The 12,463-nt window shown below is 54.9% G+C and overlaps 1 protein-coding gene across 13 annotated transcripts in view; it reads right to left on the bottom strand.

Annotated features, from left to right (window-relative positions):
• TNRC18 (trinucleotide repeat containing 18) overlaps nt 1-12,463 on the bottom strand; it is a 107,759-nt gene that overhangs the window by 66,247 nt on the left and 29,049 nt on the right. For 8 of the 13 annotated variants that reach the window (XM_084763881.1, XM_084763882.1, XM_084763880.1 and 5 more), the window contains 3 exons: nt 7,188-7,343; nt 3,793-3,918; nt 658-2,298 (listed from right to left, as the gene is read on the bottom strand). In XM_084763881.1, coding sequence (XP_084620007.1) covers nt 658-2,298; nt 3,793-3,918; nt 7,188-7,343 — 1,923 coding nt within the window. Of the gene's footprint in view, nt 1-657; nt 2,299-3,792; nt 3,919-7,187; nt 7,344-9,233; nt 9,472-12,137; nt 12,294-12,463 lie in introns of those variants that run through there. The other 5 variants (XM_084763874.1, XM_084763873.1, XM_084763871.1 and 2 more) reach the window with 3 other exon arrangements.

The raw sequence follows: 12,463 nt of genomic DNA, 5'->3' as shown, positions 1-12,463 counted from the left end.
AGTAAATAAGAGAGCCTGTCTCAAACAAAGTAGAAGGAGGAAGGAACACCCCAGGTTGTCCTGAGTGCCACACTTGCACATGCCACCTGTAACCACGCCCACACCCCAAGATTAAACCTTCAGGAGCATGGGACAGGGCCTGGTGCAATTCCCAACGACTTAGGAAGGAGATCACAAGTTTGAACCCATTTAGGCTACAGAACAACTTGAAATCTGGGCAAGTTAATGAGAAATGGGGGCCGGGGGTGTGGGTCAACTGCTACATTGCTTGCACAACATGCAAGTCCTGGGATCCCACCCCAGCACTGCGGGAGGGAACCAGCCCATGCTCACAGTCCTAGCACTCAGGAAGTGGAAAAGGGATCAAAAGTTCAAGTGCTGCAACGCCCATAATCCCAGCACTGGAGAGGCAGAGGCAGGCAGATCTCCGTGAGTTCGAGGCCAGCCTGGTCCAGGTCACCCAGGGCTACAGAGAGAGAAAACTGTCTCAAATACAAAAAAATAAAAAAAGGGAGGCTGCTCCCCGCAAAATAAATAAAAGGGGGTGTGGGATGGGATATATAGCTCAGTGGCAGAGCACCTGCCTATCTTGTGAGACCCTGTAGGACCATCTCCTAGTACCACCAAAACAAAAGGAGAACAGGAGCCAGCACCTACCTTTGACACTGTTCATGGACGAGGAGCGTTCCTGGTCTGCCAGCCCAGGCCCCAGCCGGCTACCGGGCCCGCTGTCCTTCTGCCGCGCCACAGCCACAGCAATGCCAACAGGTGGATGTCTCACTTCCGCTTCCCCCTGGGCACCAGAACCCTCCCGCCCAAAGGCCTTGGCACTCTCGGGTCTCTCTGGGTCCCGTTTCAGCTGTCGGCCCCCTCCAGCTGTAGGGACCCCGGGGTGTGTAAGTCGGGCCTGGGCTCTAGGAGGCCCCGCTGATGTGGGCGTAGGTTCAGGTTTCATGGTGCCCAGGCCTCCAAAGGGGCTCTTCTTCCCACAGCTGCCAGGGCGCACAGCCACAGCCTCCCGGGCAAAGCTACCACTGTATTTGATGAGGCTCTGCATGGCAGAGGCCTCTCCGGGTCCGTGGGCTGCAGGGTGGAGGTCAGCACCCGGCCTGCCGCAGGTGGCCGAGGCACGGGGCATTGCACCTGCAGGGTCCAGGTAGGCCTTTTTGGATGCTGTGGCGACAGCTGCTTCCTCCTCAGCTCGGCTGGCATGGTGGTGCTGGGCTGCCAGCACAGCCATCTGTGTGGTGGCAAAGTTGCCCAGGTCAAAAGATTTCCACTTGTGTTCCGGCCCAGGTGGTCGGGATGGTTCCAGGCCAAAAAGCTTAGCAGCCTGCTGGGCTACAGAGGCGCTCGGGCCTCGGGGTGCTCGCTCGCAAGGCCTCGGATCAGCCTCAGGCTTGAGTAGTTCCTTGGGCGGTAGGTAGGCGCGGGTATCCGGAGAGGACCGGGATGAGCGGACGGCTGGAGGAGGTCCGTCGGATGGAGGCGGACGCTTGAGAGAGCGGATGACAGAACTTTTCTCCCGCAGGACCTCTGGTCGCTCCAGACGTGGAGATCCAGGTGGACCTTGCAGGACCCCAGGACGGCCTGGCTCACGCTCCCTGGCCCGGGCATCTCGAGCCTGGGATGCGATCTGGATGGGTCCCACGCGCTCATCAAAGGCCTCCACAGAAGGCACGAAGGTGGGCGCCACCACGCGGTGCTCACGGCCTGGTTCACGGAACACAGTGTAGATACCAGCTGGTGTCGAGGAAGGGGGTGCAGGGGGACCCTTGGGGGGCAGTGGTGGTGGTGGCGGTGGTGGTGGTGGTGGCGGAGGCGGCAGTGGGGACCCACAGGGCCTTGCCGTGGGCAGCAGGGCCTCAGCCCGCCGCAGCAGCCGCGCGTTCTCCTCCTGCCTGGCTACCTCCTTGGCACCTCCACGGCCCAACTCGGCCACCAGCCCCGCTTCCACCGCACCATTGCACAAGCTCAAAGCGGATGGCTGCAGAACACCCTTGGTTTTGGCCTCTGCCAAAAAGGGTGACAGGCGTGAGGGTCCTCGGTCCTGGCGGCCCTCGGCTCTGGCCTCCTGGGTCAAGTCCACCACGCCACGAGGCCCGGACACCTCCTCACGTGCCCGAGGGTCTTTCTTGCCGAACAACAGAGGAGGGTCTCCGCCACGGCCTGAGCGATCCTTTCCCGTGCCTTCCCGCGAGGCACCTTTGGTTGGACCGCCTGAGGAGTGGCCACTGGCAGTTCGGGATGAGGGCGTGTGCGAGTGCAGGGTCCCCGGTGTGGGCAGGTAGAAGCCATCTAGGGAGAAAAAGGACACAGTGAACCAGGACCATTTCCCAGATGGCTTCCCCTCATCCAAGGGTGCAGTGCACCCCAGAGAGAGAATTGCAGGGGTCTGGCCCTTCAGAGAGAAGTAAAAGCTTGTCTGGAAAATGAGCCTGGCTTTAGCCATCTCATCATCCTAGGCCTGTTTCCTCATTGGTAAAGAAAGAAAAAGGCCCAAAGGTTGTTTCCAGCGCTACCCAGGGCTTCTTAGAAGGCCGTGGGGAACAACCCGGTGATGGGGGAGGGGCCTTTAAGCCTGGGTCTCATAAAGGCCCTTTGTGGCCCAGCATTCAGGAGGTGAAGGCAGGCAGATGTTACGTTTAAGGGCATCTTTAGCTACATAGCAAAGGCTAGACCACTGTGGACTATATCAGGCAAAAGAAAGAGAGGAAGATGGGATGAGACGAGGAAAAGGAGGAGAGGGAGGAGAGAGAAGAGAGAGAAGAGGGGGAAGGGAGGGAAAGGGAGGAAGCAGAGACCTGGAAGACAGCTTAGCAGGTAGCAGTGCCTGCTGGGTAGGTAGCAGTGCCTGCTGGGTAGGTAGCAGTGCCTGCTGGGTAGGTAGCAGTGCCTGCTGGGTAGGTAGCAGTGCCTGCTGGGATGCCTGAGGACCTGGGCGTGATCTCCAGGCCATGTGGTAGGACAAAACCCCAAAAGCTGTCCTCGGCTCTACACACACACAAAATGGAAGGAAGAAAGGAAAAAGATTCAATTATTGATTTGATTGTTCGTTGTTGTTTTGTGTTTTGGTTTGGTTTTCGAGACAGGGTTTTTCTGTGTAGCCTTGGCTGTCCTGGACTCACTTTGTAGACCAGGCTGGCCTCGAACTCACGGCAATCCACCTGCCTCTGCTTCCCGAGTGCTGGATTAAAGGCATGCGCCACCATGCCCGGCCAATTATTGGTTTGAAAAGGGGGAAAGAAAGAAAATACTGGTGAAGGGTCAGGCATGGTAGTGCACGCACATCTTCAATCTCAACACTTGGAAGGCTGAGTCAGGCAGATTTCTGTGAGTTAGAGGCCAGGCTGGACCACATGATGAGTTCCAGGATAGCTAGGGCTCTACACAGAGAAACCTTGGCTCAATTTTTCAAAAAGTTGGGGTGGGCCAGGCGGCGGTGGTGCACGCCTTTAATCCCAGCACTCGGGAGGCAGAGGCAGAGGCAGGTGGATTGCTGTGAATTCAAGGCCAGTCTGGTCTACAAAGTGAGTCCAAGATAGCCAAGGCTACACAGAGAGACCCTGTCTCAAAAAAAAAAAACAAAAAACAGGTGGGGTGGGGATACTGGTGAAGGCGCTGGGATGCTGCAACGCCTGCAAAGCCCTGCGCGCCATCCGAGGGGCCTTCCATCAAAAAGGTACACACACCATGGAGGATGCCTGGAATCCTGCAGAGAAACCCCCAGGGAAATCATTCTGCCACCCCATTCCTGCCAAGCAACAGTCCCACCCTTTCCTACCCCCTCACCTTTCTGGGTATCGAAGATGCTGGGCTGCCCCAGCTGGCTGAGGAGGGGGCTCCCGCTGCTGGGGGGCTCCAGGTGGTTCAGATGGAGGTAGGGTGGGTACAGCCCGCTGGGCAGGTGCGAGAAACCTAAGGAGAGAAGACAGAGGACTACACTAGTCACGCTTCCTATGGGGAATGTCCTTCTAGCATTTTCTTTTCCTTGGAAAAAGCCACAGTGGCCCCTCAGTCCCCTGGTACAAGAAGCTGATCGGTTAACACTAGTTCCAATGGTGATAATTCCACCCCGCCCCTCCCAAAAGCCGTGCCCCTTGAGGCCCAGGAAACCCACAAGGGCTTGGATACAAGTTCAAATTACATCAGGGTCAAAGTCAGAACAGACCCAACTGTTACTCTCATTTCAAGCTCAAAAGCAACCCTGAGAGAACCACACCCCACCCCCTCAAGAGGGTTTCTCTGTGTAGCCTCAGCTATCCTGGACTCACTCTGTAGACCAGGCTGGCCTCAAACTCACAGAGCTCCCCCTGCCTCTGCTGGGATTACAGGTGTGAGCTACTGTGCCCAGCGGAGCACACACTCTTATCTCATTTTAGAGATGAAAAAAGCCAAGCAAAAGAAACAAAAACAAAAAACAAACAAACAACCAGACTCGGAGTGGACCCACTGTCTAAGAGATCAAACTGCAGCTCTGATCTGAAGTTGCCGGACTCTACAGCGTCGACTGGACCTCAGTAACAGTGCAGACTGGTCTTTGTGGCCTCTCAGCTGTGTGCCTCAGTACTGACTGCTCGCCTTCTCTGAACACAGAAGCCAGGCATCTCTAGCTACCCAGTCTTGTGAGGAGGGCCTCCTAGGTTTCCCTGAAAGGAGGGCTCGTACAGTGAGGCCCAAAGGGAAAGTGGCATGGCTTCAAAAAAGGGTGGACACAGGTGACACACAGCCATGGACAACTAAGGGCAAAGAAAGAATGAAAGGATTTTAGGGGCCAGAAAAGTGAGCACTAGGAGAAGGCAAGGCTTCCTCTCTCCTGACTGGGTCTCGGGTCCTCTGGAAAGCAACAAGGGACAGTGTCCCTGGCCCTCCTCTGAGGTCCATCAAAGGTCAAGGATCTGAGGTTTGTCCCTGGCCATTAGGGATGATGTCTTTTTCTAACCATCACTTGATATATTACAGGCCACCAGACAGGGCGGAGGATGGTACTCCGCATGCTTGCCGTTCACACGCAAAACCCTGAACTGGATTCCAGTACCACAACCCCCAACAGTCACTACACAGGCTGAGCTCTGGTGGTAACAGCCAGTAATCTTGACCACCCGAGAGAGAGAGAGAGCAGTTCAAGGCCAACCTAGGCAACTTAGTGACAACCTGCCACAAAATTAAAAACTAAGACCAGGTGCCTTTAACCCTACCACACCAGAGGCAGCTGCAGGTGAATCTCTTTGAGTTCAAGGCCAGCCTGGGCTACGCAGTAAGACTTCAAAATAACCAAATAAATAAATAATAAAGATGGGCCAGGTGGTGGTAGCGCATGCCTCTAATCCCAGCACTCAGGAGGCAGAGGCCAAATGGAGCTCTGTGAGTTCGAGGCCAGCCTGGTTTACAAAGAGAGTCCAGGATAGCCAGGGCTCTGCTCTGTGTAACAGAGAAACCCTGTCTCAAAAAGCCAAAATAAAATAAAATAACAATGAATAAAAGGGGGTTGTCCAGAGTGGTGGCTTCACACATGTAACCCCAGTACTTGAGAAGCAGAGGCAGAGGACTGCTGCAGATTCAAGGCCATTCAACCCACTGAATCCCAAGCCAGCCAGCAAGCGCTACAGAGCAAGACTCTTGTCTCAGAAACAAAACAAGACGAAAAGATCCCACAACACAAGTCGCAAAACAAAACGGATGTCCAGTCCACGGGCGTCACAATTAGACACTGAAGCAACGGTCAGCTGCAGGCAGCAGGCTCTCTACAGGTCCCTTGTGCTCCAGACTGCTGCAGGGAACAGAGTCAGTACTGTGTGTGTTTGCTGTAGCTGTGGGCATCTCGGGAAGGACTGAGGAATGAGCTTGTGACATGGTAGGGGTAGCCTGTACACTTCCAGGCCTTGGCCTAACACACACACACACACACACACACACACACACACACACACACACACACACACACACACACACGCAGGCTGAGCTCAGGTGGGAGGGACTTATGCAGAACACCAGCAACCACCATCCCAGCCCTTGGCAAACACCCAGCAGAGGCGACACAGCCTTTATGCAAGACAGTTATACTCAGGGCCAGGCGTGGTGGCACACATCTTTAATCCCAGCACTCGGGAGGCAGAGGCAGGCGGATCGCTGAGTTTGAGGCCAGCCTGGCCTACAAAGTGAGTCTAGGACAGCCAAGGCTACACAGAGAAAACCTGTCTCGAAAAACCAAAACCAAACCGGGGGGGAACAATTTTTTTTAAAAAAGACATTTATATTCATTCCTAGATTCAGGTGCCTGTCCTGAGAGGCCCAAGAAAAATGACTTTAGTGATCTCCTCTGTACAGGAAAGACCACACTGTTCTGCCTGACAGAGACACCTTCAACTACAGCTGAGCAAACTGCAGCAGCCACAACTCCACGCTGGTGGCCTTCATTCTGTCTCCAACCCCTGGAGGGAGGGAATGGCCCCGACAGCCAAAAGCAGGCAATAGGGGCCTCCCAGAACAAGTGTCCACATTCTAGGTGAGCCCACAGGGTCCACAAGACATAAGAGGACCCTAACCTCAACCAACTGATACCCCAGATCTCCCAGAGACAGAGGAGAATGAGGCACCCCTCCGGTACACCCACGGGGCATCAGGTTCGCTCAATCCTCAGTACTGCCAAAAACCCAAACAAGAAACAACACAGTACCCAGGCCAGATTCTCCCACAATACTTGGGGTGTGCGGGTGGGTATGTGGGTGGGTGTGGGTGTGCAGGTGGGTGGAAGGTGGGAGTAAGTGTTGGGGGGGGGGCGCGTTCCACTGAATATATACAGCCGTCCTTGCCCTCAAAGTACACACCATGTGGTCTGGGAATAACCCCCTGCCTCCCACCCCCCACAACCCTACCCCTCCCCCCCCACACACACACCCCAGGTAAACCTTTTGTCTTCTACCACAGAACAGTTGGGAGAGGCGCGACTGCTTGCGCAGCCAGGGAAGGAGGAGCCAGCGGGCTGAGGTGAGAGGCTGCAAGCAGAGGCATAAAAGGCTCGTGCAAAGGCCCTGTGGTAACAAGATCAGCACTTCCGACTAGAGGGGGAAATGGGGAGGCCACGGTGAGAGAAAGGTTGAAAATGGTGTTGGGGACATAAAATTGCCATCAGGGTGGAGACAGTGGCCCAGCAGCCCTCAGCCCCTCCCGTCTGGCCCACTCCTTACCTTCATGGGCGTGGGCAGCCCACAGCTGCACCATGGGCAGGTTGCTGGGAGTGGGGGAGCGGAATGAGAGGTCAGAGGGCAAGGATACAGGGCTCCCCTGAGAAGAGGCAGAGGGCCCCATCCCGCTGGCCACAAAGCTGCCCAAGAAGGCCTCGCCTGCAGAGAAAAGGGAGTTTGGGGGGGGAGGGGGGACCCCTGTCAGGCAGCTGGCAAACCGGGCTATGCCACCTGGACCACCATCCCAAACCTCCCCCCTTCCCCAATGCATTAGGCCTTCACCACTAGAGAGGCCAAAAGGCATCCTGTGGCCAGGCCCCAGCCACACACTGTGGTCCCAAACATCACAGAGACCAAGGAAGGCAGCCAGACTCTCCCTTAGACCCAGCACCCATGGAGAATGGTTTTACCACCCTGGCTGCTGATAGAAACCTGAGCCCAGGGGCTGGAGAGATGGCTCAGAGGTTAAGAGCACTGGCTGCTCTTCCAGAGGTCATGAGTTCAATTCCCAGCCACCACATGGTGGCTCACAACCATCTATAGTGAGGTCTAGTGTCTTCTTCTGGTGTGCAGGTGTAAATGCAGATACAGCATTTTATACATATTAAATAAATATTTTTTTAAAAAAAATAAAGAAGCCTAGGCCCAGTTGGGAATGGGAGTGGGGGTGAGGGAAGGGTCCCCAAGGACTGCCCAGGGCCACAGAGTAAGGAAGACTATGGTCACTAGAAAAGGAAGAGCTCATGTCCTGAGCTCAGCACAGGACATCCTCCAGACACCAACATCCTCAAGGACCCCACAGCCACCTGGGATGTGCAAGAGAGCCTCTGAGTGCCCAGTGTCTGCATGTGCCCACGTGCCCACTGATGGGGAAGCCGAGGCCCAGAGAGGAAAAGCCACAGCATAGTGCGGGAGCCCTGACCCCCCCCCCCCCCCGTACAACCTGAGCAGTAGATATGGGAATGAATCCCAAAGTGAAAGGAAAACAGCCACCTTCAGGAATGGTGACACACACCTATAATACCAGGCCTTGGGAGCTGAGGCCGAAGGATTGCAAGTTCCAAGCCAGCCTATACAGGGAGCCCCGCGTCTCCCAAATAAATAAATAAATAAATAAATAAATAAATAAATAAATAAAAGATAGAGCCCATCATGACAGCTTATATCTGTTATATAGCACTGGAAGAGGCTGAGACAAGAGGATTGCTGCAATTCAAGGCCAGCCTGGGTTACATAGTAAATTCCAGGTAATCTGGGCCACAGGCTGAGTCCCTGTCCAAAAAAAAACCCCACCCAAGCTCAGTCTGGGATGTCATGTAGAGTGTTCACCCAGTACACATGAGGACCTAGGTTCAAACTTCAGCACAAAAAAAAGAAAAGAAAAGAAAGAAAGAAAGAAAACTAAGAAAAAAACAAGGGACAAGGCATGCATTTAACAAGAATTATATGACAAATATGAATGATATTTTTTAGAAACAATAATAGAAAATAGGCCAGATGTTCTGCGGGTGACTCAAACTGTCCGCAGGACACCCTACAAGGGAGGGTGCTGAGCCCTGAACACAGAGCTGGGCCCACCGTAACCAAGACCCCAGCAGCTGTCCACCCTGGCCAGTCTCCAGAGGAGGGCTTTGTGTAAGTCCTCAGGGGTCTTCGCCAGTCCCCGAGAGGTGGGCACTGTTTGCAAGGGCAGACAGGATGTGTATGGCTCAGATGCCAACTCCCCCTCCGATTCTCCCCACCTCCCCCCCTCCCCCATCCAAGCCGCAGGAAACTCATAGACTCCACTAACATACACACAAGGTCCAGTTTCTGGGTCTCCAAGAGCCCTACAACCACTCAAGCCCTGTACACAAGTGCCCACTGACCACACCTTTCAAGGGGGATAGGGTCCCAAAATATGCTCCCAGGCCCTTTGGAAAATTGAGTTACCAAAGGGCAGGCCTGCCTCATTGGTTACTGCTAGAGACCGGGCACATACCCTCTGACCATGCATGCCTGTCACAGTGGCCTATGTCCAGCCACCATCACTGCAGCCCTGCCCCTCACCAGAGTCCAGCGCTAACTCCTGCGGCCCAAGGGCCCCCGTGTCCGGTCAGCACGTCCATGTAGCCCAAGCCAGGGAAAGTAAGGCCTCTCTCTAGGCCCCCCGCCAAGCCCTAGGCTTCCTCCTTGTTGTGGCAGACAGGCGGAGGGGAGAAGGCTCCGGAAGCCAGCAGCCAGGGGTTTGCGCAAAGGCTTACATCAGCCACCAGTCCTTCCTGCTCAGGCTGTGCGGAAGCGCAGGGCCCCGGGGCCTGCCCCTGCCTGGCCTTGTGAAACCCAGCAAGCAGCACCCCAATCCAGAGAAGCGTTGGGGCCCGGATGCCACCAACGGCTCCTGTCACCACCAGGGCACTAAGGGGGCCCCAACTACCTCCTCCCAGGCGGGGGGGGGGGGGGGGGGGGGGGAATGCGGCTGGGGATCCCAATACTGCTGAGCTGCAATCCTGAGGCAGGCACAGAGAAACAGGAGTAGTGGTGGCCCAGGACAGTCATCAGAGCTAATGAGGAGGTGAGGCAAAAGGACGGAGAGCTCAAAACCACTCTGCCTTGCAGTAAGAAAACACTAGTCAGGGCAACTCAGACTGTCTTAACAAAAGGTAGAGAACTGGGAAGGGTAGTTCAGTTATACAGACCTTGAAACCCCACGAGGGGCTGGGGTGTGGCTCAGTGCTAGAGCCCCTGCCTAGAATCCCCCAGTGAGGGGCTGGGGGTGTGGCTCAGAGGCAGAGCCCCTGCCTAGAATCCCCCAGTGAGGGGCTAGGGTGTGGCTCAGTGGTAGAGCCCCTGCCTAGAATCCCCCAGTGAGGGGCTGGGTTGTGGCTCAGTGCTAGAGCCCCTGCCTAGAATCCCCCAGTGAGGGGCTAGGGTGTGGCTCAATGGTAGAGCACCTGCCTAGAATCCCCCAGTGAGGGGCTGGGGTGTGGCTCAGTGGTAGAGCCCCTGCCTAGAATCCCCCAGTGAGGGGCTAGGGTGTGGCTCAATGGTAGAGCCCCTGCCTAGAATCCCCCAGTGAGGGGCTGGGGGTGTGGCTCAGAGGCAGAGCACCTGCCTAGAACCCCCCAGTGAGGGGCTGGGGTGTGGCTCAATGGTAGAGCCCCTGCCTAGAATCCCCCAGTGAGGGGCTGGGGTGTGGCTCAGAGGCAGAGCCCCTGCCTAGAATCCCCCAGTGAGGGGCCGGGGTGTGGCTCAGTGGTAGAGCACCTGCCTAGAACCCCCCAGTGAGGGGCTGGGGGTGTGGCTCAGAGGCAGAGCCCCTGCCTAGAATCCCCCAGTGAAGGGCTGGGGTGTGGCTCAGTGGTAGAGCCCTTGCCTAGAATCCCCCAGTGAGGGGCTGGTGTGTGGCTCAGAGGCAGAGCCCCTGCCTAGAATCCCCCAGTGAGAGGCTGGGGTGTGGCTCAGAGGCAGAGCCCCTGCCTAGAATCCCCCAGTGAGGGGCTAGGAGTGTGGCTCAGAGGTAGAGCACTTGCCTAGAATCCCCCAGTGAGGGGCTGGGGTATATTTAGCTCAGTAGCAGAGCACCCAGACAGCATGATCAAGGCCCTGGATTGCTTTCATAGTACAAAATACCTCCTACAGAATAGTCACACCAGGACCACCAGCCCCATCACCTTGTCTGACATCTTCAACAAAGCCACAAGCATAGCTTTGGGCATCAGGTACAGTACTGGGTAGACAGCTATGCATACCAACAAAGAGAGAACCAGGGCCCAGCAGACACGTGTCACTCTTGAGCATCAGAAATGCAGCCATGGAGACTGCAGAACTGTGTGTTTTATCTTATTAAATTCCAATTAATTTAGATTTAATTCAACAATGTTCTAGGCTGAAAATCTTTTCTGGCTAGAAATTGAAAGAGTGGACTGTCGTGTCTCTGTGCGGAAGAACTGGGACAAAGTGGGATTCCTCGAGGGAGCAGAGCCCACGCCCTAGCTCCTAGGCTCACTCTGGTGTGCATGTGCATGTGCACGCATGTGTGTGTGTTCATTCAGCACATGCACATATGTGTACATGTGGCATACGCACATTCAGATGCCTTCCTCTGCCTTATTCCCTTAAGACAACATCTCTTCTGGTCCTGGATCTGAACGGATGGATGTCCAGCCCTAAGGATCCTCTTGTGTCCAATCCACAGAGAGCCTGGCCACACCCAGCTCTGAAAGTGGGTGCTGAGAGCTGGACTCCTGGTCCCCATGCTGGCACAGCAAGCAGTTTTTCCTGATGGACCATAGTTATTTCTTTTTCTTTAGACAAAGTCTCACTAAATAGCCCAGGCTAGCCTGGCCCTCACTATGTAGCCCAAGCTGGCTCCCAGTGTCAGACAGTCCACGTGCCTTAGCCTTTCTGAGCGACGGGATCACGGGCGTACAGCACCACCCTTCCTAACTTGTGGCTGTCATCCTGGCCAGTATGTAAATCTCCCCAGGCTGTGTAAAACACATGAAGTGTTGATCATCTTTTCCCTCCAGGTTGATGAATGGAAAGATTCGAGAAGCTTCCATTTGGGAGATGATTTGAGCTCGGTCTGACCATGTGATACCAACTGCTGTCACAAACGACTGGCCAAGTGACTCCTCCAAGGTCAGGATCTGAGGGGGGGGGGCGCCCATCTCCCCTATCCACACACTGTCTACCCTTCCTCACAGGAGAAGTGAATGGTTCTATTAAACACTAACAGGCATCACTGAACTATACATTACGTGTGTGCGTGTGATAGACATGTGTGTACCTGTGCTTATGTGTGCCCGTGTTTTCAGAGTCCTGAAGTTGACCTCACATGTCTTTTTCAATCACTTTCCGCCATAGTGTGTGTGTGTGTGTGTGTGTGTGTGTGTGTGTGTGTGAGACAAAAAAAAACAAAAACAAAAAAACAAAAAAAACTTGGGCTCTGATTTGGTTACACTGACTGACCAGCAAGCCCAAGGGCTCCTCCTGTCTCAGCCGCCCCACGACCTGGATTCCAGGCAGGTGACGCATGCCTCTTCCGTTTTGTTTGTTTGTTTGTTTGTTTCCCTCCACAAGGGTGCTGAATCTCAATCAGGTCCCCATGGCTTGTGACTGTCACTCCTACCAAAAAAAAAAAAAAAAAATCCAAGTACTTATGCCATTCAAGCACTGACCATGGCCGAACTTGCTTGGCTTCCAAATCAGAACATTCATTCAAAGTGGTATCAAACTCCAAGCCTCCATGCCTGCAAACCTCAGTTGTCCTTTGCCACAAGCCTCAGGGCCCTTCC

The sequence above is a fragment of the Acomys minous genome, assembly GCF_964271855.1.
Source record: "Acomys minous genome assembly, chromosome: 16".
In the NCBI taxonomy this organism is placed as follows: domain Eukaryota; kingdom Metazoa; phylum Chordata; class Mammalia; order Rodentia; family Muridae; genus Acomys; species Acomys minous.
Note: the sequence above shows the minus strand (reverse complement) of the source record. Positions and strands in the feature narration are given on the sequence as shown.